Here is a 24861-nt window from a genome sequence, read left to right as displayed (position 1 = left end):
GAGGTCTTCTCTGTGGGGACCAGGGACAGGAGGCAGGGAATGGCCTGGAGTTGTGTCAGGGCAGGGTCAGGTTGGATGTCAGGAAAAGGTTCTTCCCCCAGAGGGTGGTTGGGCACTGACCAGGCTCCCCAGGGCAGTGGGCACAGCCCCAAGGCTGCCAGAGCTCCAGGAGGGTTTGGATGATCCTCCGGGGCACATGGTGTGACTCTTGGGGATAGTCCTGCGCAGGCTGAGGGTTGGACTCGATGATCCTTGTGGGTCCTTTTCAGCTCGGCCCGTCCCCTGACCCTCCCTCAGCGCAGCCCCTCCCCCGCCGGAGGGGGCCGGGCTCTTGAAGAGGGGCGGGGCTTGTCTGCAGCTTTACGGGGTTGGCGCCGCTGATTGGCTGTGCTCGGGGCACATGGGCGCCGCTGATTGGCGACCGCCGAGGGTGGGGGAGTGGGATCTTTTTCTCGGCGCCATGGCGGCGCCGGCGGGGCAGGGGCTGGAGCGTGCCTTGCGCGAGGCGGCGGCGGCGCTGGGCCGAGCGGGGGCCGCGGAGGGCACCGGGCAGGGCCCTGCGGCGGCGCTGGGCGCGGTGCTCTCCGCCCTGTCGGCTGCGGGCGGCCCAGTCGCGCTCGGGGAGCGGGAACGGGCGCAGTTCGGCGCCTTCCTGCGCAACCTGGCCCGGGCGCCCGGCGCGGCGCGGCCCGAGGGCGAGTGGCAGCGCTGCTTCCTCGAGGGCCCGCCCGGCCTCGCCCTCTGCGTCCTGCTCGAGGCCCTCGGCTCCGCGGGGTCAGTGCGGCCCCCCAGGGCAGGCGGGCGGGGGTCTGGAGGTGCCCGCCGGGGATGGGGGTGGGCGCGGGGAGCCCTGGCGTTGCCCTGAGCCCCCGCACACCCCACACGCGGTACGGGGCGTCCCGCAGTCGCGGGGCTCCTTCAGGCCTGGTTATTGAATGAATGTGCTGAAGCGTTTGGAGCCGATACAAAGGAATTAAAATCGCTTTGGTTTTAACTTGATTGTTGAGTAGAATTCAGTGTTAACAGAGCAGCGGTGTTTCAGTGGTGAGACCACAAGTGAAAAGCAATTGCACGCGCATCTTATTTCTGCCATTTGAGAGGGGCAGGGACTTAGAGCAGTCTCTCTCTTCCAGCCCCGGGCTCGCGCCGAGGGAGGCGGCGGCGGTGCTGGAGCGGTTCCTGCGGGAGGGGCGGCTGTCAGCGCTGCTGTGGGACGGGTGTCAGCAGCAGGTGCACGGTGGGTGCCCGGAGCTGCAGGACGCCCTGCTCAACAGAATCGTGTGTTTGCCTGAGCACGTGAGCAATAAACTCCAGGGGGAAAACCCGCCAGTATTCTTCCCGCAGAACTACTTCCCTCTCCTGGGAGCTGCAGTTCTCCAGGTGCTGCAGATGATCTCCGACTCTCTGCGAGGTAAGGAAGGACTGCGCTGGAGGGATAACTTTTCTGAAGTGTTTTGTGCGTGGCCCCCTTGGCTGCTGCTTGAAATACAGATGATGAGTGTTGCAGAGCCTCATGTTCCTTCTTCAGGCTGTCCTAAAAGCATAAGATCCCAGGGATGAGGAAGATAGTTGAGGCCTTTTGAAATCCCAGCGAAAGCAGCAATCCTACAAGTAATTAAGCAGCAAGCGGCAATCCTACAAGTAATTAAGCAGCAGCATCTGTTCCTAAAGCTTAGTTGGGGTCACTTGGTGTGTGCTGAGGGAATTGTATGAGAGATTTAAATGGTGCGGAATGAACCAGTGGCTTTGTTACCGTCTTGTTAAAAGTTGGGACTGAGCTGCTTTAGCCTTCTGCCTGTCACTGTGTGTAAACAATACTGAGTGCTGGTTTGTGCCTGAAGGCACAAGGTGGTAGACAGAGGAAAAGATAATGCTTGAAGAGAAGAAGTTAATCTGTGTTTTCAGGCTTCAGCACTTGTAGAAGTTTCTGCCCTTCCTCCTGAAGGTTGGCTGGGGGATGCTGGCGATGCACTTGTTAAGCTCCTGTCTCTTATCCCAGGTGGCTTGGACTGCTCCATCTCTTTTGTTTCTCATGTCCTGGGGAAGGTGTGCATTCACGGAAGGCAAAGTGAGTGTTTTACAATGCTCTTTTGGGGAGAGGGAAGGTGTTTTAATGTATTAGTGTGGGACCATGACTGTGATGATGACCAATGGAAGGAATGGGAGACTGACCAGTTAATTTGGAGCTGTCCTGAGCTGGGCTGCACAGGCTGCCCTCTGCTCTCCTAAAACCTGAAGGGGAGAGCATCCTCGTCAAGATGAGAATCAGGATGGGGGTTGAGCTCTGCTCCCAGGAAACATGGGATGGGATAAGATGAAACAGCCTCTGGTTGTGCCAGGAGAGGTTTAAATTGGGTTTCAGGAGAAACTTCAGGCCCTGGAATAGGCTGCCCAGGGCAGTGGTGCAGTCACTAAATCCCTGAAGGGATTTAAAAGCTCTGTGGGTGTGGCACTTGGTGTAGTGGTGGCACTGCTGGGTTATTGTTGGACTCAGTGATCTTAGAGAGCTTTTCCAACCTAAGTGATTCCATGATTCTCTTCTATGATTTCTACTGCAGGAGCAATTTAGAACTGCAGACTGTACATTGCAGTTTTTCGTGTTGTCAGGATATTGAAATTTGCAGGCTGACGTTGAGTGCCATTGCCCCAGTCCTGCCCTCCTGGGGTATTTACTGTTTTCTCTTCTGCCACAGAGGAGATTCTGGGTGTTCTTGTGCCCCGCCTGACAGAGCTCACTAAGTCAGACTGCATCTGGCAGAGGATCTGCTGGCGGCTGGTGGAGTGTGTGCCAGAGCGCTGGATGGAGGCAGTGGTCCTTGGCTTTGTGCAGAGAGCACCTGGGTAAGAGCTCTGCTTTCTCCCTGATCCAGAGCAAAGGCTGGAATTCTGTCACAAATACTTGCACAATCAGTCTCTGAAAGGTGCTGTGTTTGTGTAGGTGGTTTTTTACAGTGCCATTTCCTGAGAGACTCAAGGGGTAAAGTAGTTGATTGTTGTCTCTCAGGTAGAACCTACACCATTCCTTAAGGATCTACATTGTGGCCTGCAGTGGAAAAACAAGTGAAAACATTCTTTGCCATTACTGGCTTATTGAGTTTAGAGGTGTTCTAGAGACTTGGTTGCAAATAGCTACTCTTGGTTTTTCCTATGATTAGGAGCAGCATGACAGCAATTGCATGGATCCCTGATGTTTTGTTGTTGACCTGTCTCGCTAGGTCAGATGTCTTGTCCAGATTACTGGGGAACCTGGTTGTGAAGAACAAGAAGGCTCAGTTTGTGGTGACGCAGAAGGTGCTGCTCTTGCAGTATGGCCACACGGTGAGGACTGTGGGGAACAGCACTGCAGGAGTGCCTGGTTTTCCCCAGTGCCAATGTGGTTTTTTTTTAGCGAAGCTCTTGCTCTTCCTGAGTAAGATGAATTTATTCCAAAATGAGCCCTCAGTCTCTCCACATATGTGCAGCTGTTCATGGACAGAGGAGTGTTATGGGGAGGGAGTGGTGAATGGTTGCTTTGAAATCATGGAGTTCATGTGCTCGCTCAGGGTTGATGGTGATTGGCAGAATTACTGTACTCTTTCTCTGGAACCAAGTGGTTGTTTGCACATGGTTTCAGTGTTCTGAGGAGCTGGAGACATTCAGTTATTTAGAATCTGAAAGAGGAGACTGAAACAGCCATAACCCACCCTCGGAGATAAGAATTAGATCAAAGAGATGAGGCAAGGACTGTTGTTTTTTTTTCCTGTGCACCTAAGTTTGTCACAGGGTGTTAGGAAGTGTTCTGTGGCTTGTGCTACTGTTGTGAGAGATGTTCTCTAGACTTTGTGAGTTCTATTTTTGCCTGGGACTGTGCTGGTTTTATTGGTGAAAACACTGCATTGTATTCCTGTCATGCCTTCCCGTGTGTTTCATCAGCAACTGCATATGTGTGTTTGGTTGTTTCTTAAAATTTGCTTACTTTTCTGTCTCTGAATGTTGTCAGAATGAAGTTTAATGTAGTAAAAACACAGTTCTGTCTGTGTTGGGTGACAGCTTTGTGCCCAGTTAAAGCAAGAGCCGTGGTTCTCGTTGCAGACGGCGGTGCTGCAGAACGTCCTTGGGTACCTGTCCCTGGACAGCCTCCGGCGGGCCCTGCTGCTCAGAGTAAGGATCACCAATGTCATTGGTGAGGTGTCTGATGGAGAACACTCTGCTCTGTGTGTCTGAGGGGTGCACAGTTCTGGTACTTCTCCAAGACCCTTTGGTTGCTGTTGATGAGAGCGAGGGAAGCCCTGACATATCACAAGTAAATAGTGGTACACAAATCAAAGCTTGCTGCACTGCTGGCATTAGTTTTTCGTATTTAACTGGTAAATTGTCTTCCAAGTAGCAAAACTAATGAGGCTTGGATTCTGACTGATGTTCCATGTCCTCTGTCCTTCTCAGCTTCCTCTCTCACCCTGTTTGTGTGGCTGAGCTGGTGGCAGCAAGGGATCAAGTTGGCGGAGTGCTGTCTGTGTGCCAAATGGTTGATGCTTCAGAATCTCTCTCATCTACATTTTTCTCAGTGGGGATGGCAGATATTTTCCCTCTCCAAGTCAGCAGTGTGATGGAACTTCTGTGAAATTTGTGTATCTGGAAATCTCTACCATTTTGTCAAATAATTTTTTTCCCACTGGTTACATGTTCTGAAATGATCTGGAAGTACTGAAAGCTATTTAAAATTGGACTAAAACCAGATAAAACAATATGCTATCGTACTGAGTTTTGAAAATAATACACATTGCTTTGCATATAATATTTATTTATCAGAAATAAACATTTATAATTTTAAAATTTAAAACCCCATTATATTTAACAATATCTTAAATGAAGGTCAAGTGGAGTTCTTAGGTGGTCAAACACAGTATGCTTTGGGCCCTGAAATACAAAGTTAGCTCTGTTTGTAGGGAGACTAAAAATGTTCTTCAAGAAGTTGCTTCTGTGTAGAAAAGATCCGTTTCAGGCCAGCCTGAGTTCTCTGATTCAGGTGCTGCAGGAGCTGTTGGAGACCTGGGGCAGCAGCAGTGCTGTGAAACACTCACCACCCGATCAGCAGCTGTATATTAGCAAGGCCATCCTCATCTGCCTCTCCCACCTGAAGGAGCCTGAAATCGAGAGCTGCAGACAAGGTGAGGTCCTGTGAGAAGCGGAGCTTAGATTTGTTTAGCAGAGAGTCTTACTAGGAGTAGAAGAAGATCTCATTCTGATCTGTGGATAAGCACAATGGCCCCACCTTCTCCTTGGCGAACAGGGTAACCTGTTGGAATCCTCTTTTGCATTGACATGATATAATTCCAAGTGCATAACTTTAAGTTATGGAATTGGAGAAGCTTATCTTTACCCTAAGGGTCTTAACTGAGCAGTGGTTTAGGAACCCCAAAGTTTTGTCACAGGAAAACAAGGGTTGACTCTGGGACTAGTGAGAGGAATGGTGTGATTTGAGCTTAACCATGGAGCATGCGTACAGCTCCAGAGGGGATGGGGAAGGTATCTGAGGGTTTGGTTGGTGTCTGACTGTCCATTTGCATTTCTCTGTGTCACTGCTCTGCTCACCTGAGCTGAGCAGGGATAGCGAGTCACTGGCACAGACCTCCTGTTCTCTGTTCACACAGTGTGGAGCTCACTGTGGTCCTGGTCTAAAATCTCTGCTTTCGTTGCAATAAAAAAAGGGCTGTACAATGTCTAGAGTTACTTCTCTGTGTATGTGGCTCATGGGGAGTGCAAAGGTTGCCTTCAAGACTTGCTCATCTCTTTCATTCTGGAATTAACTGTTCTTTAGGTGAATAAGTGACCTGATATGTACTAACAGTACTGTAGTTTTATAGTCAGTTTTTTTATCTGACAGCTTTTGAAAAATAAGCTTTCTGAGATGAAGGAGGTCAGTCTGACAGCAGTAAGCCTGCCTGGTAAAGCTGGCAGCCAGCATCTTCTGTGGGCTGAGAAATACTTGTGTCATCTGCCTGTTTGAACTTACTTAAGTGGTTGGGGAAATCTCTCTCTCCAATTATTGTATTGGTCAGAACCTGTAGCTTCCTCAGAACATGACTTTTTATTTAGGTGACTTCAAAGAACTCTAAAACCAAACTAAAGATTAACTTGACTTACCATCCTTTTTATGTTTCAGCAAAAAACAAAATATTGCAAATTCAGAATATATTGTAATGTTTTGTTGACTTTGTACCCCATGGAAGGGCCAGGGCCTCCTGTGCTGATGCTGAAGGGCAGTGCTGCCACTGCAGAGGTGGAAGGCACAGTTCATGGGCTCTTTCTACCCAGTGGTGAGTGGGTAAAGCTGCCCTCAGGAAAGATGGGTGTTCGTTTCTGTCACTGTTTCATGCACCATTTGTTGGTTGTTTTTTTCAGAGCTTCTTACAAGCATGATGGAGGGTGTGAAGTGCCACTTGGACAGCAGTCTGCCACAGCTCCGGCGTCTGGGAATGGTGGTGGCAGAGAGCATCAGCTCCAAAATAAACACAGAGGGACCTGTCCTGAAGTTTGAGGTGAAGGTTTTAATGAAATTTATGACTGATGTGTGGGGCTTAGAGGAAATAAAAGCTTTAAACCATGTGATCAGGGCATTTTAGCACTTTTTTTATCTGGAAATAAGGAGGGGCAGCAGCACCTTCAAAAAGAGAGGATATCTGTTTACAGAAAACAATTGTATAGGAAATGGTCGGGTGGCTGAGGGTGACCTTAGGAATCCAGTCTGCTGACAGAGTTCAGAGTAAACTGTTGGTAATAAAAGAGGTTTACCACATTGTATGAGGGAATCAGAATCTGACCCATAGGAGTTGAGAGGGAACTTCAAACCTAAACCAGTAGTGAGCATTTAGTCCTTGATATGGTGAGAAGACCTGCTCTGAGCTGGGATTTTCAAAACTGATGTGGAGATACATGCTCTGCTCTTTCCAGTGGAGTTTTTGTGACTTATCTGATTAAATCACATTAATTCTTTAAAAGCCTGCAGCATCCCTCATGTCACATTGCCATTTATTAAATGTTTTAAAGATGGAAATAACATTCAGGCAGGGTGTGATCAGGTACTATTGTTAAATACAGGGACAAAGATTACACATGCAGAATAAATACCTGGCAGTACAGGGATTGAAACAAATGGAATTGGTGGGGGTTCATCTGCTCGTGGTTCAGTCCATGTGCAGTACAAGGGTGAAATGTTGTATGCTGGGCATACTTGCAATAAATAAGAGTGCCGCAACAGTTATTCTGAATGTCTAGTATGAAGAAGATGATGAAACAAGAGAATTGAGGTCCCTTCTGGTGCAAACTCCACCACTGTGTGTTGTCCCCAGCCTTCCAGGTGATGAGTAAGTTATGGCTACTATTCATGCCATCTTTTTGCCCTTCTCCATGTCTTTCTTGAGTTACAAGTGAGAACTGTGTACAGTAGTCAAGATGTTTTATATGTTCTTAAGCATTATAATGTACCTTCTTCTTACAGTGGAGTGTAGTTATATTAAATTCATAATTCCAATGGTAGCAGGTATTAAAAGAGCCTGTTTGATAGGTGCACATAATGAAACTGTGGTGCGGGGGTCTTGTGTGCCCTTGGGTGCAATTAAATGGGGGTTTCTGTTTGCATCTTGGAAATGTGGCATTTGGGCTATGTGCCCCCAGCCATGACAAAAATCTGCTGCATCTGTCAGTGCTCTGAACTTCCAGGGCATCTGCTGAGGCTCTTGGAAGCACTCAGTTTGATCAGCAGAGCAATGAAGCACTTCATGTTATTAGCAGATGAAGGCGCCCAGCACTCCAGGGAAGTACAAAACATTTATTGCTCCTGTTCCAGGGGCATGACCAGCAGAGACAGCTTTTGAGAAGCAGAGAGATGAAAGGACAATGGCAAAGTCCACAGAAATACACAGACACAGGAAAAATATACTCAATTATTGTATTCATCCTATTAGCAATAGTGAAAAATGGTTTTTTCCCATTTCATAGAATCATGGGATGGTTTGGGTTGGAAGAGACCTTATTATCCATCTCCTTCCACCCCCCTGCCATGGGCAGGGACACCTTCCACTAGCCCACGTTGCTTCAAGTCCCATCCAACCTGGCCTTGGACACTTCCAGGGATGGGGCAGCCACAGCTTCTCTGGGCAACCTGTGCCAGGGCCTCACCACCCTCACAGCCAGGAATTTCTTCCCAATATCCAATCTAAACTTAGTTCAGTTTCATTCACAGCTCCAAATCTGGTGTCGGCCAGTGTGATTTGGCTATCACAATCTTTCCTTAGCAGTCCCAGGTACAGGGGAGTGCAGGGGAACACAGCAAATGAACCAGTTTGATTTTTGTTATTCATTGCTCTTCTGTTAAGAGATTCTGCTTTTCTCCCTTTATCTCATTCTCCTTCCCAGGACTTTTTTCCTGCCAAGCTGACTGTGAGACTGCAGCAATTCTGTTCTGTTCAGGCACCAGGGGTTGGTGGGGTGGGGAATTTCTTCCTTGTGAGTAAGGACTGTTACTGTGTTCATTTTAAAAATTCTTGTTCCTCACAGCAGGAGTGAGAAAGCAGGTGCTGCACTGCCACTGGTACCAGAAAGTAACAAGAAATCCCAGACAGCAGCCCCTGTGATGCCAGATGAGGAGTCAGATGCTGAGCTTGACAGGTATGGGGCAAGAAACAGGGAGGAAATGGAAAATAAATGGCAGATGTGGGGAGAAGGGAGCTATCAGTACCTGCATTTCTTGGCGAATGTGATTTCTGACCTTGTTGAGCTGAGTGGTTTGCAGCAGAGCAGGGCTTTGCATAAGAAATTGAGTCAATAAATTAAGCACAGCCCACATTGTGTGCAACCACCATATGTATGCCATTTGACTTAGATACATGTTTCCTGGACATTGTGGATATATTTACCCCTTTTAATAGTGGACCTGCCATATTCTGTCACTATATAAAGAAATATGTCAATACATATGTCAATATATAAAGAAATCAGGGGACCCCTGGTGGTCTAGTGGTTAGGATGCAGCACTCTCACCGCTGCGGCCCAGGTTCGATTCCCGGTCAGGGAAACTCCCCCAGGCAGATGGAGCTCGTCAGCCCTGTAAGGTCATCCATCTAAGAGAAGGTCACTCTAAACAAACCTACATCCTGAGGACCTCACTGCCACTGTCCAAGCTTGCTCGGCCCCGGCAGATGAACCTTAGGATTAAAGGGTGGGCTCAGCTCAGCGCACACTGTGTCTCACCTAAAAAATCCACTGCGTAGGCTCGAAGGGTAAAGACCTTTCCCAGATCTTTGTTCACGAAGACTGGCCATACATACATGCATACATATAAAGAAATCCCAAGAGTCAGCTTCTTGGTCACCTGACTCCTTCCTGCCCTTGACCAGGAGATCCGATTGCAGATCTGGTCACAGAACTGCTCTTTCCCTGAGAAATTCCTAGAATTCCTAAGGACCCCTCTCAGGCCAGGCTTCAGCAGTGCTGTTGGGTGATGCAGGAGTGGTGGTGTTATGGCAGTGTATGTGCTGGTTCTTTCTCTTTGTGTCTAACTGGGGAAAGCCAGAACATCTGCACCCCATAAACCAACCCCTGCCTTTATTTCTTTTCCAGTGATGATGACCTCGTCCCTTATGACATGTCAGAGGATAAAGAGCTGAAGATTAAGGCTCCTGTGTATATCCGAGACTGCATTGAAGGTAGGAGATTTTGGGCTGAGTTGTCATCTGTTTCTTACCAGGTGTGGGGAGAGTGATCTCTGTGCAGGTTTATTTTTTCTGAGCTAATTTGAAGAAGCTGTAGGATTTTTGAGTAGTTTCAGTTTAGTTCCTGGTGCTGGTCATGCTGGGTCAGTGGTACCTGCCTGTACCAGGACAAACCATTGGCAGCAGGAAGTTGGGGTATGTACACCAAGCACAGCAGAGTTAATAACTTTTGTTTGTCTTTTGATTACCTTCAGTTCTGACAGGATCTGAAGATGTGGACAAATGGGAGGCTACAGTCAAGGCTCTTGAGAGCTTGATTCGGAGGAATCCAGCAGCAACAAGAGAGGTGAAGTAGCGGGGCCCAGGTTACCAGTGGGCTGCAATACCAGAGGGCTGTCATGAGGAGATGAGATGTGCCAATGGAGCAGCAGGCCAGGCTAATGTGTACCTGGGTTTAAGGTACACATTCCCAAGCTTTCAACTTGGGAAGGGAAATAGATGGAAGTAGTTGCCTTGAAGGTAAGGCTCTGGAGCACAAAGAAACAAAGAATTAGCAAAGGTGCTGGCAGCCCCATGGTATCCAGCAGCTTCAGCACTCAAAATGAAATGTGCTGTGAGGAGAGCTTGCCTGTATGAGGAAGCTCCATGGTTTGTGCTGGGCAGGAAAAACATCAGAAATGCAGATTACAGAGCAACTATGTTGGATTTTGAAATGAAATTCAATTTAATTGTTAATCCCCAACAAAAAGAGAGGTAAAATCAAACGGACTTTCCCCTTTTGCTTGTAGAAGCATAATGTCTTCTGAGGGGAATAATTGGATTGTATGGTCAAGATGAAAAGCTCAGGTGAGAGGAACCTGGGACAAGGTCACTGTGCAAAGAATGCTCATCACCACCTGTTAGTGAACACTTGAAGATGGCAGAGACACAGGCTGAGAAACGGGAGGGGTATGGTCCTGTACCCTTAACCCATCAGCTATCCTATATCATGATGCCACCACTTCTCCAGAAAGCCCAAGTGAATCTGGACAGAGAATTGGCAGACAGGGGGGTTGCTCAGGGTTTTGAGAAATCTGTCTTGATGGCATTTGGTTTAATGTGTTTTCTCTCCCTCCTAAGTGATAGACATGTTGCCTATATGGATTGTCTTGGTTTAAACATGAAAAATGGTGTGTAAAGGCCATGAGTGGAAAAAAAACCCCACCATCAGAGATTTGATTCCTTTTTTCATATTTTGAGCAGGTTAGTGTGGAGCTGGCAAAAATATTATTGCATTTGGAGGAGAAGACCTGCATTGAAGGCTTTGTGGAGCTCCGTCAGAGAGCTCAAGTAGCTGTTTTAACCACAGATCCAATACCTGTGAGTCCCTCTTACTGCTTTCTTTTTTCCATTTGAGGCACAGGCAAAAATTGGAATCAGCTGAAGTCTCTTGCTGGTTTGATAGAGGCAGCTCCTTGTCAGTGGGGTAGAACAGGTAGAGCAGGTCTGACATTTATGCAGCTGAAGAATCTGCAAGGAGTGACTGAACCAACAGGAAAGAGAAAACTGTCAGACTGGAGGGACTGTTTGAGGCTGTTGGTAAGAGCGTACCTGACAAGGCAGATTAGATAAGGACTTGTTGTACTGAAGGGTATCACATAGAGGGGAGCTGAGGCACAAAGGGCTTCTAGAGAGAAAGACTTCACTGGTGATTGTAATCATGGAATCACAGAACTGTTTAGATGGGAAGAGACCTTTAAAGCTCACCTCATTCCACCCCCTGCCATGGGCAGGGACACCTTCCACTAGCCCACGTTGCTCCAAGCCCTGTCCAACCTGGCCTTGAACACTCCCAGGGATGGGGCAGCCACAGCTTCTCTGGGCAACCTGTGCCAGGGCCTCACCACCCTCACAGCCAAGAATTTCTTCCTTACATCCAATCTAGACCTGTTCTCTGCCAGTTTAACACTTTTACCCTTCATCCTATGAATACAGGCCTTGGTAAAAAGCCTCCCTCTATCTTTCCTATAACCCTCTTGAAGTACAGAGAGGCCACAGTGAGGTCTGCTAGCTGTCATGGCAGTTTTTTGGGTACTTCTGTATAGGAGGGACAGAAAAATTGGAAAGTCCCATTTGCCGTTTACTTCTTTTGGGAGAACCTGGAAGTGTCTGAATTTCCCCTGTTTACACAACATGTCTCTTCCCTTCCCTTGGAAGCCTGCTGTTACTTCACAGGAAGCAGGCCCTGTGAAATGAAATGCTTTTAGGGTTAGTGGGAAGGCTGTTTCCAGCCTGGGTCTGCGTTCACTGTACTATGATTTTTCTGTACAGGTTTCAAAGTACTTGACCTCCCAGTTCTACTCTCTCAACTACAGTCTCCGTCAGCGCATGGACATCCTTGATGTGAGTGTTCTCACTTCCCACTTGCCTTTGTCTGTTGCACCAGTGCTGAGGTGTAATGGGGTTACCTTTCATTCCTCATGGGAGGAGGCAGAGGCAGGGGAATCTCTACATTTGTATTTGTGCCTGGCATTCCCCTCTTGTTCCTAACCCTGCTACCCTCCATGACACAGGGATCCCTCCCCCCAGAACGCAGAGCATTTGTTGGGCATTTGCCTGGGAGAAGCCACAGTTTCCTTTCCCTTCATCAGCCTGTTCTGTCTTCCTTTTCTGAAGGAAAATCTACCCATGACTCCTTCCACACCTCTGTCTGAAGAAGGAGCCGCTGCTCTGCTTCAGGGCTCAGTGACCAAGTGTTTGGTCAGTGCTTTGAAGCTAGGTGGCTTTTGGGGTTCAGTTCCCTGCTGTTCTTCACTCTAAACCTCTTGTGCCTTTCTGCCTTGTTGCTCCTGTCAGTTTGGGTGTAGGGGACTGTTGTTCCCTAGGGGTTACCCCTTTTTAACTGAACATCTCTCTGTTTCATCCAGGTATTGGTTTTGGCAGCTCAGGAACTGTCCTGTCCCAAATTCCATGGGAAGCCCAAGCATTCTGATGCCCAAAAGCCTCGTATCCAGCTCCTTCCTGGAAATGACAGCTCTAAGGACTGGAGAAGAATTGTTGATGAGAGGATCAAAAGCAAGACTCGGAGATTTGCTACGGTGAGGCCAGGGCAGAAACAAACTAAGGTCAAATCCAGCAAAAATAGGGACGCTCAGACCTGCTGTAGTTCTATCTGGAAAGAGCAAAAACCCATGAAAGTGGGCCCAGTCCAAAGGAAAACTCTGTAACTACTAATGTAAATGTATCTTGGTATCTGGCTGAATCTTTTGGTTGGTGCAGAGTACCAATTCCTGCAGTCCTCTCCCAGCAGGGAGAGGAAAATAAACCTGGAACTCCTTACCTGGCTTTGAGGGATAGTGGCTGTTCTGAGCTTGTCTGGCCGCTGCAGGGAGCTGTGACTGCACCTCACAGATCCCAGACTAGCTGCCTCCCAACTGGACTGCCTCAGCCTTCCTATTTTCCAGGGAGATAAACTGGTGACAGTTTCCTAGTTCCCAGAATTCCCCTGTGGTTCAGCATGGAGAGTTTGCTTTCCAAAACTCCTTTATCCCTTGCATGTTCCTGTTCCTTATATCTAACCCAGCAGTACTGAGCTATATTGTACTGAGCTGTATTGAAATGTTTAGATGTGGAGAGGATCTGAAGTGGGAAGTGAGCAATCCAGTCAGGAAACTGGTAGCCATGGGTCTACAAGCAGTGGCTGGCTGCAAGGAATCTGTTGTCATGGCAGTGTCCAGTGAAGTGGAAGAGCTGGGTGCTGCATCTTGTGTCTAGACTTCATTTTTCTCTTGGACAGCGTCAGTGTCACGTGGAACCGGCTTCCAGCCCAAACCAGTTCAGTTCTGTTGCTGGGCACTTCTTCTTTCCATTGCTTCAGCACTTTGACAGGTGAGTGTGAACACCTTGGGGTATGGGTATGGCAGCTGCCAGAGTGAACCTTTCTGCTTGTTCTCTTGCCTCAGAGCAGCAGGCTAAAGCCCAGGAGCTGTGCAGGAGCCCAGTGACACTGCACTGACACCGGGGTCATTCACAGAGCTTGGAAAGGCCTGTGGGGCAGGAGTGTGTAGGACCCTGAAGAAATGAGATCCATCACGAGGGATAATCTCACAGACAAGTGATTTTGGCAGCACCACACCATTTGTCTTGGCTGAGCCTCCACTGTGGGAGGTTCACACAAACCACAGAGCTCAGACTGCAGTCTGGAACCAAAGTTAGCTCTGTCTCAGGGGGAGCCTGTATAGGACACAGGACATGGTCAGTTCCTTAAGTCTTTGCTAACCTAAGAAGGCTAAGTAATCAATTCCATGATAATCAGGGTTATTGTAATACTAGTTGTAAGGGTATGGCAGTGGGGGCAGTTTTTGCCTGCAGGTCTTTCCAAGTAAGCCTGTTGGTGAAATGAGTGATAGCTGCTGTAAGAGTAGAGGATATTGCTGTGGGAGATACTGGACTGGGATAAAAGATGAGAGCAAACAGCCATGGGCTGTGTTAATCTGGTAGTGACTGTGCAATGACTGTTGTAGGGATTCAGCCTTAAGGGGGGCAGTTCCCCCTGCATAACTCCCCAGCTGTTCCAAAGATGTACTGATCAGCCTTCTCACTGCTACCCGACTCTGTGTCTTGCAGGCCTTTGACAACATTTGATCTCCTGGGGGAAGATCACTTAGTCCTCGGAAGGCTGGTCCACACCTTAGCAGTGCTGATGTACTTGGCTGTCAACGCTGTGGTAAGGAAGGGCAGAGAGCAGGGGAGACTTCCAGCCTGGGAACTCGAGGTGCCTTCTGGAACAGCAGTGCTCTGAGGCCTGCTGCTCTGGGCTGGCAGCAACTCTGCTGTTGTGTGGACTGAGAAGCTGTAAAAGAGGCTGGGACAACTCAGTCAGAAAAGAGACATTGGATTCAAGCCACCCCTGCACTGTCTTTTGTAGAAAAACTGTGAGCTTCTTTGGGGGGTTGAGCACATCATTTCAATTTGCTGCCAAAGTTTCCTCATCTGTAAAATGCATTTAATTGTAGCCCTGATCTTTACAAAATCTTTGTTCAAGGAGCATTTGGACAATGCTCCCAGGCATAGGGTGGAATTGTTGGGGTGTCCCGTGTGGGGCCAGGGGTTGGACTCGATGATCTTTGGGTCCCTTCCAGCTCAGGACATGCTGTGACTCTGTGAGCAGTGTGTCTCTTGTGGGGTGGTGTGAATGGGAAGATGGTCAGTGCTGTCACAATCCTCTTTTGCAGGCAGTGACAGCAATGGGAAAGGCATTGCTGGAGTTTGTTTGGACTCTGCGTTTCCACACGGACTCGTGAGTTACTCTAGTTGTGTACTTTCATTTTTAAAGATCAGCTGTGAGCCAGTCTCCAGCATGGTTTGTCTTTGTGCAAGACTAGCACCTGACTCAGGGTGTCAGAGACTTAATGCAATAAGTCTCTGCTCTCCTCCAGCTGAGTGTAATGCCAGACCAACACATGAACTTGGCTGGTGTCTTCCAGTGTGGCAGTACAGCTGTTACCTATAGAAAGCTTGACAAATTTCCTGACCACCTGTCCATGTGGTGGTTTCATCTGTGTTTACTCAGGGAGCTCAGAAAACTATAGATTCAATTCTAGCATTCAGCCTTGGAAAGGAATTAAGACATGTAGCCAAAAGGCTGTAAACATCCAGTTTCTAGTTTGATCTCAGACTTGTCCAGGGCTCTCAATTACACCAAACTCCTGCACCACAGCATGCCAGGGGCTCTGGATGTGGGCACGCTGCTAGCTGGTGCATGATTACACCACTAATCAGCGGGAATGTGGCAAAAGTCATCATACCTTTTGAAACTGGAGAGCTCCTGAGGTGAAGAAATCAAGGTGCAGGCTCTAACCAGTTCTTCTCCACAGGTATGTGCGCCAGGGCCTCTTGTCCTGTATCTCCTCCCTGCTCCTCAGTGTCCCTGCAGAGCTGCTTCTGGCAGACATGACAGAGGAGCTGTTGGAGACTCAGTCCTGGCTGGGAGGTAAGACATGGTGGTGTAGACCAGTGCTTTTCAGGTTAGTGGTGCAGTCTGTGTGCAGCATCTCTTTGATTGTGAGGGCAGCAGTGATGCCCTGGCATTGTGCACCAGAAATTTGCATGATCAGCAAGTGGCAGAGCACCCTGTGTGCTGCAGGGGTGCAGTACCCAGGTACCTGAGGCATAAGCCAAGAGCTGTGTGTGGCATTTCAAACTGTGACTGTCCTCACAGACCAACGAAAAAAATCCCCAGAGGTGTTCTGGGCCCCCTTTCTCTGTCTGAGCATCGAACCACCCACCCAGGAGGGGGGGTTGTTAGTGCTAAAATCAGGAGGAAGAGGAGCATGGCTCCTTCTCTCACTTCCTATTGCTGATGGAAAGAACAATCTACACTGCGCCTAGTGCACTCGAGGTCAACACAAGCTGTGTCCTTGGGTTCTGCACAGATCAGTGCTCAGGTACTGCAGGGAGCTGGAGCTAACAGAGGAACTAATGCTGAAGCCTCCACTGTGTTCTCAGGGTGACTCCTATGACTCTCTGGTCCGGTTTCCTTCACCATTCTCTCTCTTGGTGCGTGGCTTCCCACAGGGAGCAAGCAGGAAGCGACATTGACCCAGCTAGGCTCTGATCCTGGCAGGTTGGGGAGCTCTGTGCCCTCTGAAAGGAAGAGCTGCCTTGTGGGGCCCAAGACTTCACTTTTCCCATGACATGGTGTGCTCTCGGTAACAGCAATGTTAACTGCAGAGACAAGCAGATTCCTAAGTGCAGCCTTTCAGGAATGCATTTCCAGCGTGAGGAGCTGCATAATCTGTTTTTAATGAGTTATTTTGGGGAGGAGGAGGATGAGAGAACTAGTAGTAGCTTCTCATGGCTGTAGGGAGTGTAATAGCCATCTCTTTACATGTAGTGCTTTTGCAGGAAAACTACATAATTGATCCTTGTGGAAATGAGCACAGGGCAAGATCACAGTTGTGGGTAATACCAGAGAAGGGAAAATTGCTGTAGGAATCGTTCAAAAACCTTAAAGAATTCAACTCAGCTCCACCTCTGGTCAGATGCAATTTAAGTGCGATTTAAAGGGCTTCTAGAGCTGCTTCCTGGAATACCCCAGCTTTGTGGGCTGTGCCTTTGCTTTTTGTTCTAAGGTTGTTGGTAAAATGGCTGCACAGGGAGGCACTGGGTCCTCCCTGCTGATTCTACAGGTCAAATCTGACACTGGAGTCCTCCTTCTGTGCCTGAATCGCAGGTCTGAGCTCACGAACTTGCTGTTTCTTCATGACTCTTCCAGACAATATTTGCAAGAGGTGGTGTGTGTTAGCTGTGCTGTAGCTGGGAGTGACAAGCTGCCCTGCACAGGAGCCTCGTGGCTGCTTTGGGTTTCAGATTAAAGCCCTGCCTTTCTCCTGCCATGGCCAAAGCACAGTGAAGAACACTGGGATAGGAAATGTTATCCATGAAGTGTTGAGTAGAAATCCACAAATCTGCTTCAGTTTGTTGTTACACCAGGGCCTACAGAGACTGCTGTAGTGACCCTGGGACTGTGTCTGCCATTCAGCCTGCGGGCTGTCACCAGAACTGTTCACAGTGTGGACTAAGAAACTGCTTCGGTCACTGTCATGGCATTGTCTGCTTACTGGATGCTTTGGGACATTTCAGCTGGGGGGAGAGGTGAGAATCCACCTTGCACTTGTCCATTGTTGCCCTTAGTGCCATGCTGAACCTACTGGTGAGCAGTCTGATTGTTCCTAGGGGAGGGAGGGAATACCTAAACACTTCTAGGAAACAGTTCCTTTGATTCCTCAGCAGCTGCCTTTGAGGGAATTCCCCACCCTTTGCAAGTGCCATGGAGCTGTGTCGTGGCTAAGTGTGGTTTATGTCAGGACCCAAAGGATACTCTGGTGCCCTGTGCCTCCCCTGCCGTACCAGCAGTGCCAGGTCCAGGCTCACAGAACAGAAACAGCACCAGCAGCTCTGTGAGCTTCTGAGCTTGTTCCAGTCTGCGTTATAGCCTCCCCTTTTGCCTTCTGTAGAGGGAGCATGGAAGCAGCATGGGGCAGCTCTCCCTGTGTTATAAATAGCCCCACTCCATGGCCATGAGTCATGTGTTTGGGCTGACAGTGCCGGGCTCCTACCACGGGCTCGTGCGTACAGGATATCCTCACACAGGCTCCCTGCTCTTCCAGGCTCCCGTGCTCAGACATCCTGCATGCATCCTGGTTGTTACTTTGCAGGCCTGTTTAAGGGCCCCTGGAATAACAGCTGCTGGGAACAGCCTCATGCCTGCCCTAATGTGCTGCATAACATGTGGAAGAACTCATTTATCAGAGGACTGGTCTCTCAGAACGGAGAATGTGATGAACCTTGGGGCCTGCCTCCTTTCCCCGTTGGAATGGCAGCATGACCCCAAATTCAGGAGGGAGCACTGACCATTTTGGATTGGAGGAATGGCAGAATGGAGACTTTAGGCTTTGGAGAAAGTGGATTTCTAATTGCAGGCTGCATTCACGCTTGTAGCTCAGCTGTACCAAGGTTATGTGTAGCTTGAGGGCACAAGTACAAATTCTGGCACGGAGGTTATCCCATGGAGTCCAGGATCAGACAGTGTCTATAGTGTTTCAACCCAACTGTTTGTTTCTCCTACAAGACTGACCAGCGCACTGTCCTGTGTGGCACTCAGGGCTTGGCTGAGTTCATGCTGCTTTAGATGATCAAGTTTGTGCATCTCTGCCTTCAGGCCTAGTGCAGTTCCAGCCCAGCCACAGGTGTAAATGCTGTTTTGTTTAGTCCTGTGATTGTCAGTGATAGTGAGAAGTGCCCATTTTCCAACTCTCAGCAGCTGCTTCTTTTGCAGATATGGTGGAGAAAGATCCTGATGGGGACTGCAGGAGGCTGGCCCTGCAGAACTTGCTGCTCATGGAGAACCTGAAAAAGAAACTTGAAGCTGTCCCTTCCTAGCTGAAAGGGTAACAGAAGTGGCCTTTAGCTCGTGCTCTTGCCAGCTGGATGTGTTTGGGCACTGCTGGGGCCTCTTCAGCAATCACCTGGCTGGAGGAGAGGAAAAAGGGGGAAGGGTGCTGAGCTGTGAGCCAGCAGGTCTGACTTGACATCTGGACTTTGTAGTGGAGGCCAATTGAGTGAGCTCTTGGTATCCGGTACAGCGAGTACAGATGCAGGAAGGCAGCGAGCACTGCCATCCTCCCCCAACCCCCACCCAGCTATTTATAACCCTGGCAGGTCTGAGCACTCAGCTAAAAATACAGGGAAGATCTCATGGAGCCTTCTTGTCAGACAAACAGGAGGGCTGGGGACGGCCACTTGCCACTCTGACCTGCCCCTGACAAAGGCTCCTGCACCCCTGAGCAGGCAGTTTGGGGTGACAGCTGTTGGCCTGCTGCTGGAAGGGGTGGCATGGAATGGCACTGCTGATGGGCTGCAAACACTGGATAGCTACACTGAACTGCTGAAAATGTGCTGGACCTAACTAACATTCAGATTTTGACCTTAAAATCTTCCCCACTCTTCTTCTTCGAAAGCAATTTAAAAACTTTATATTCACCCCAAGTTTTGAAGCAAGTCACAAAACATGAAAAAGAAAAATCATTTAAGCAGAAGGGCTGGTTGGTAAGAGATGCGTGAGTGACCTGATTACTACCCCTTGGTGGGGCGGGGTGACAGGCTGAGAGGTGAGCAGGAGCTTGGTTGGTACACTGAGCTTCACTTCTCACAGTCCTGCTTGTGCCAGCGGAGAAATCTGCATCTGAAAATATGACTAGAACAGAGTGGCTTGATGTAACTGGTGTTTGGAGAAGGAGCTTCCCTGTGAGAAGGAAGCTTTACTTGCTCAGAGTGACCCCCCCTTGAGTAGGGTTTGGACCAGGAGGCATCCAGGGTCGCTTCCAGCCCAGCCATTCCGTGGCTCTGAGGTTTAGCCCAGATGTCTGTAAGTGGTGTCCCCCACATGACCCTCTGATGTATTTAAATACAGAAGCTTTGGGTGGGGGAAGTCTGCCTTCAGCCTGCAGGAGGGGGTAGTTTGATTTTTTTTTTTAACCATGCTCCTTCCAAATGGGATGGAGATTGTTTTTAGAAGGTCTCGCTTCTAGGGAATTATAGATCAAAGTTGTACTTGAGAATTTTGTCAACTCATGGTTTCCACTTCAGTTTCCACTTCAGCTCTTTTCTGGACTCAGAAAAAGGCCTGAATATGCAGTTCTTACTGGTTTTTTTCTGTCTCAAATTTATTAAAATACTAAAGCCAGGTTTTTAACAGGATGTACATATGAACCTCTGTATGTTGTGTTTGAGAGAACCTATTAACTCCAATACTGTTGCTTGTACAGTCAAGCAGGAAAAATAAATTCCTTGGTAATAACCAAAAAGCCCTGTGGCAGCAGCACGTGACTGATCCGGGACCCCTAATGAGGGTGCAATAAAAGACCTGGCATTAAAGTCAGCTTTGCAGTGTCAGGAGTCCTCCACTTCATCAGCCACTTCTTCTTCCACCTCCCTGTTGTCTGTGTGTGCTGGAGCCAGGGCTGGGCTTAGGGGCACGCCTGCCCCTCGGTGCACAGCCTCCAAGGTCTCTGGGGACACGAAGTAGCTCAGGTGGGAGGCTGGAATTCTCTTCTGCATCTCTTCCAGGCAGCGGTAAGCCTAAAGGAATGCAGAGATCACTGTCAGGGCTGCAGTGCTACAGGCCCCAGTAATCCATTTAATGTGCTTTGTACATCAGAAATGAGGTTAATCAGCACAACTGGAGGAACTTGCCCTTGGCATCCTCACGTTCCATCACAGCAGCAGGTCACAGTTCAGTGGGAGCACTGGGGGTGTGTGGCACATCTGCCCTGAAGGAGTGATTCACCATTTCCTCAAATAACTGCAATTTTACAGTTTGCTTTCTTCTCTGGCCAGGTGGCAAACGCAGTGTGGTGTGATTGCTGAGGCACTCACCCAGACAGACCCTCTGTTCTCATAACTGGGAATGCTTAAGAATCCACCACCATTTATGTATGCTCTGTGTGATGGGAGCTTTCTTTTTCTCTTTGCATCCAATGAAGTGAAAAATACAGATGTAGTTCCTGAGCTGTGCCCCACCCTGCCGTGCAGTTCAGCTCCTGCTGTGGAATACCTTCCTCTGTGAGAGCCACGCTCCACCAGGCTGCACAGGTGTACAGTATGGGCTCTGTAGGTTGGAAGAATTAAGGCTTCACTCACCGTGTGGAATTCCTCCACTTGTGCATAATGCTGAAGCAGAAATCCCAGAACATCTCCGTGCCGGAGGGCGTTGTCAAAGTCCTGCTCAGCCAGGAGCAGTTCACACTGCCTGACTGCTTCCTTGGGGTCCTCAGGGTAAACTCTAGGAAAGGGCAAAAGGCAACTGTCACAGCCCAGGGAGTGTTCAGCTTGTCAGGCCAAGGACAGGGAAGAGGTTTTGCTGAATTATGTTTCATGAGAGAAACCCAAACAAAACCCAGAATTCCCCCATGTCCTGGGCTGATCCCCCAGCATGGGCAGCAGGGGAGGGGGGGATTCTGCCCCCTCAGGTGAGACTCCCCTGCAGAGCTGCCTCCAGATATGGGGAACAACAGCACAAGGACGTGGAGCTGCTGGAGAGAGTCCAGAGGAGGCCACGGAGATGCTCCCAGAGCTGGAGCCCCTCTGCTCGGGAGCCAGGCCGGGAGAGCTGGGGGTGCTCACCTGGAGAAGAGGAGGCTCCAGGGAGACCTGAGAGCCCCTTGCAGGGCCTAAAGGGGCTCCAGGAGAGCTGGAGAGGCACTTTGGACAAGGGCCTGGAGTGACAGGACAAAGGGGAATGGCCTTAAGCTGAAGAAGGGTAGATGTAGGTTGGGTATTAGGAAGAAATTCCTGGCTGTGAGGGTGGTGAGGCCCTGGCACAGTTGCCCAGAGAAGCGGTGGCTGCCCCATCCCTGGAAGTGTCCAAGGCTAAGTTGGACGGGGCTTGGAGCCGGGATAGTGGAAGGTGTCCCTGCCAATGGCAGGGGGTGGAACAAGATCGTCTTTAAGTCCCTTCCAACCCAAACCATTCTGTGATAATCACCTTTCTGGCTACACCTCCCTTGCTCCAGACACTTCCTTCTCTTTCAGGCTACCTTTCCACCTTTAATGTCAACACTTCTAAAAATCACATCATGGTTTCCCTGCTGGAAAAATGTCCCAGCAGCTTTTAGAAGCGAGGCTGCAAATTACTTTTTTAACTGCAGGTGCTGGTAAAACTTCTGTTCTGGTAGGATATTTCTGTCACTTAGTTTTCATGCTCTGTGTGCTGCAGCTCACCTCTGAGCGTGGATGAACCGCTTCATCAGGGTCATCCTGCTCTGCAGGTGGGCAAGTTTGCTTTCCTGTTCCACAGGGCTTCTGGCCTTTGCCTTGGAAAGGCACTTGTAGGCTTCTGCCAGCGCTCTGTGGGCTTTCTCATAGCTCTGATACTCATCAATCTCTACCTGCAAGAGGACAAAGGAGATGAAGGTCTTGCTCCAGAGCTACCAAACCAAACACGTTCAGCAGTCACAGCATGGGCAGTACCTGAGCACATGCATCATAGAAACCTGCCAGGAGGTCAAGGGCCCTTGCTTTGGTGTAGAAGCTGATGATGTTCGCAATAATCTTTGCATCCTTACGCCAATCCAGCGACTGCAGGTAGTTGGCTGCCATGATGTAAATCTCTCTCTGTCTGGAAACTCCCGCAAAGAAGACAATTTTCTCGGTATCCCCAGATTTCAGCAGTGCCCTCATAGCCTGGCAATGGAAATGGGGGCATGGGGAAGAGAGGGAAAATATTGTGAATGCAAAAACACCAGGCAAGATGGCTCAGAAGCTTTGTCTGGGTAGTTACTGTAGGAAGTCTGCTCCAAGGTTTACTTTTCAAAACACCCTTGTTTTGAGGCCATCCAGGCTGACCTTTAACTTATTTCCTGCTTGTGTGTATTTCTTTGTGGCCATGTGATAGTTGCCTTGTCTCATGCAGCAGTCGGCAATTTGCTCCAGCAGCTCCCTCCGGGACTCCTCAGGGAGGTCCTGGGAGTCCTTGGAGACCGTCATCTTCTCAGCCAGCTCCTCGGTGATGGTCATGTTCTGCTCCAGGCAGAGCTGCAGAGCTTCGTGGTACTGGTGGGAGCAAGGGAGCAATGAGATGTTGCAAACACTACTGTGATACCTCACGTTGCTTGTAGTGTAACCTACAGAAACCAGCTGCACACACAAGCAGCTGAGGATGCTCTGGAACACGGATGTAGTTACATGCCACGACATCAGTCCCTGTTCAGGCACACACTGTCCCATTTTGTTTGCTAAGAACATGTTTGTTCTTCCATGACACCACTGGTTCTCACCTGTTCTCTCAGTGGACACAAGGCTGCCACTGAAGATTCAGTCATTTGGACTCTGAATTTTCAGTCATACAAGTCAGATTTGTTAGGCATGATTGATAACATTAGGTTTTCAGCAAGTACAAATAAATTGAAAGACTTTGTGAAATATTTTGGTACTTCCCTTATTGGAACCTATTCTGACTAGGTTATACAAGAGCTTTTAGCCCAGAAAAGGGCTACTGTGCCCTTGCAGAACATGGCAGAAAGGCAGCCAGAGGAGTGGGCACAGGATGGGTCTGGTACCCAGCACTCTGGCAAGGTGCTGAGTCCTTGGCTTGAGAGGAAACTTTAAACCCCGCAAGTGTCTCTGTGTATCTGTTTACCTGCACAGATAAATGTCTGTGTGCAGGTACATGCCTCCTCTACCTGTGCAGGGGGGACCAGAGGGCTCAGCTCACCTTCTTGGCCGTGAGGAGCAGCTCCATTGCCTTCTCATACTGAGCGTGTTCCACGAAGAACCTGGAGCAGCGGGCGAGCAGGGCCGGGTCTGACTTCTCATCCAGGTCCTCAGCAATGAGCTGCAGGGCCCCGAACTGCTGTGTGGCAAAGGCCAGCTCCAGGGCTTTGGAGAAGTGTCCTGCCTGCAAAATTACGAATGAGGCTTCAAAGACTAAAGTACTACAGAGCCAGTTCACAGGGTGCCCTGGAAAGGGTTAATAAAGCATTACCCACCACAAAGAAATGACTAATCATCAGGATACAGTAAGAACTACAGTTGATTTAACATTCCTCTGCTGTAGGAACTGCTTTGTTTAGGATTTGAGAGTTTTTACTAAAAAAATATTTACCTTGTGGTATAACATGACAGCTCTGTCCATCTGCTCCCCCTTTTCCTCATAATAGCAGGCTGCCTCTATCATGTCTTCTGGTGAGCTCAGGAGAGCCAGGTTCATCAGCTGATCATCTAAATTGTTTGCCTGTTCAAAAGCAAAGGTTTGGCTCGGGGTGTGCAGACACAAGTTTTGTAATTCTGGCAAGGCTGTGGCTTTGTGCTGTCACACAGTATAATACCATCACCCCCTTCTGTGTAAAACCTCTGTAACCCCAGTGACTTTGAGCTTCAATTATGGCAATTTCTCTCAGGCAGTTTCTGATGAACTGTACAACAAAATACTGTCCCAAACCACCAAAGCTGCATTGATCCACCTTCGGTAGAAGATGGCAGCAAAAACCAGGAGCACTTTCACCGTGGGCTGTCCATGAGCAGGCAGTGTCTCACGGGAGACAATGGGCACAAACACCTCGTTCTGCCTTCCCTGTGTGCTGGTTTGGGGGCCAGCTGTCCCTCCCCCCGTACCTTACAGAGGCGGATGGCATTGTTGAAGGCCTGGGCCCGGGTGTAGAAGTGCACGGCCTGTTTGATGTCCTCCTGGCTCTCGTACTGCCGGGCCAGGTGGTAGGAGGCCGCCCAGTTCCCCGTCTTGTTTGCAATTTCAGCAGCCTGCAAAGGGCATCACATGGCTTTACTTGGTGCCTGTGCCCATCCCAGGAATGAGAGCTCTGGGAGCAGGTGGGAGTAGGCTGCCTCACCTTCTGAATGTTGCCCTGAAAGCAGTGGACACGGACAAGGGAAAAGTAATCCTGAGCCAGTGCATAGTATTGCAGCGCGGATTCCAGGTCTGACTGGCTCTCCAGGTACTGTGCCCACCACTTCCACAAGCTCCTGCAAAAGCAATGGTATTGACTGCAGTAACAAGAGGCTGTGTTTTTCACTCCTGGAGAGCTTGAATACAGACTAGACGAGTTTTTTAGAACACAGGCTTCACCTCAACCCAAGGGTGACACTGCAAGGTCTGCACTATATAGGTCAGCCTGGA

General features: G+C 49.2%; 2 protein-coding genes across 6 annotated transcripts in view; one reads left to right on the top strand and one right to left on the bottom strand.

Annotated features, from left to right (window-relative positions):
- Window positions 1-460: 460 nt before the first annotated feature.
- Window positions 461-19923, top strand: TELO2 (telomere maintenance 2). Its single transcript, XM_032704284.1, has 20 exons — window positions 461-774; window positions 1134-1411; window positions 2000-2068; window positions 2694-2841; window positions 3216-3318; window positions 4072-4140; window positions 5006-5147; window positions 6382-6518; window positions 7255-7343; window positions 8536-8646; window positions 9598-9683; window positions 9944-10035; window positions 10932-11048; window positions 12000-12071; window positions 12596-12766; window positions 13465-13556; window positions 14295-14394; window positions 14903-14967; window positions 15545-15660; window positions 18508-19923. Exons 1-20 carry the CDS (start codon window positions 461-463, stop codon window positions 18609-18611), a joined length of 2475 nt encoding a protein of 824 aa, XP_032560175.1. The 3' UTR covers window positions 18612-19923.
- Window positions 19870-24861, bottom strand: part of IFT140 (intraflagellar transport 140) — an 82256-nt gene continuing 77264 nt past the window's right edge. For all 5 annotated transcript variants that reach the window (XM_032703559.1, XM_032703557.1, XM_032703560.1 and 2 more), the window contains 9 exons: window positions 24575-24707; window positions 24342-24485; window positions 23833-23961; window positions 23443-23625; window positions 22575-22781; window positions 22200-22412; window positions 21951-22117; window positions 20871-21012; window positions 19870-20309 (listed from right to left, as the gene is read on the bottom strand). In XM_032703559.1, coding sequence (XP_032559450.1) covers window positions 20121-20309; window positions 20871-21012; window positions 21951-22117; window positions 22200-22412; window positions 22575-22781; window positions 23443-23625; window positions 23833-23961; window positions 24342-24485; window positions 24575-24707 — 1507 coding nt within the window. In that variant the 3' untranslated portion in view covers window positions 19870-20120. The remainder of the gene's footprint in view (window positions 20310-20870; window positions 21013-21950; window positions 22118-22199; window positions 22413-22574; window positions 22782-23442; window positions 23626-23832; window positions 23962-24341; window positions 24486-24574; window positions 24708-24861) is intronic.

The sequence above is a fragment of the Chiroxiphia lanceolata genome, chromosome 16, assembly GCF_009829145.1.
Source record: "Chiroxiphia lanceolata isolate bChiLan1 chromosome 16, bChiLan1.pri, whole genome shotgun sequence".
Taxonomy (NCBI): domain Eukaryota; kingdom Metazoa; phylum Chordata; class Aves; order Passeriformes; family Pipridae; genus Chiroxiphia; species Chiroxiphia lanceolata.
The sequence above is the reverse complement of the archived record's forward strand: the minus strand, read 5'-3'. Positions and strand labels throughout refer to the sequence as shown.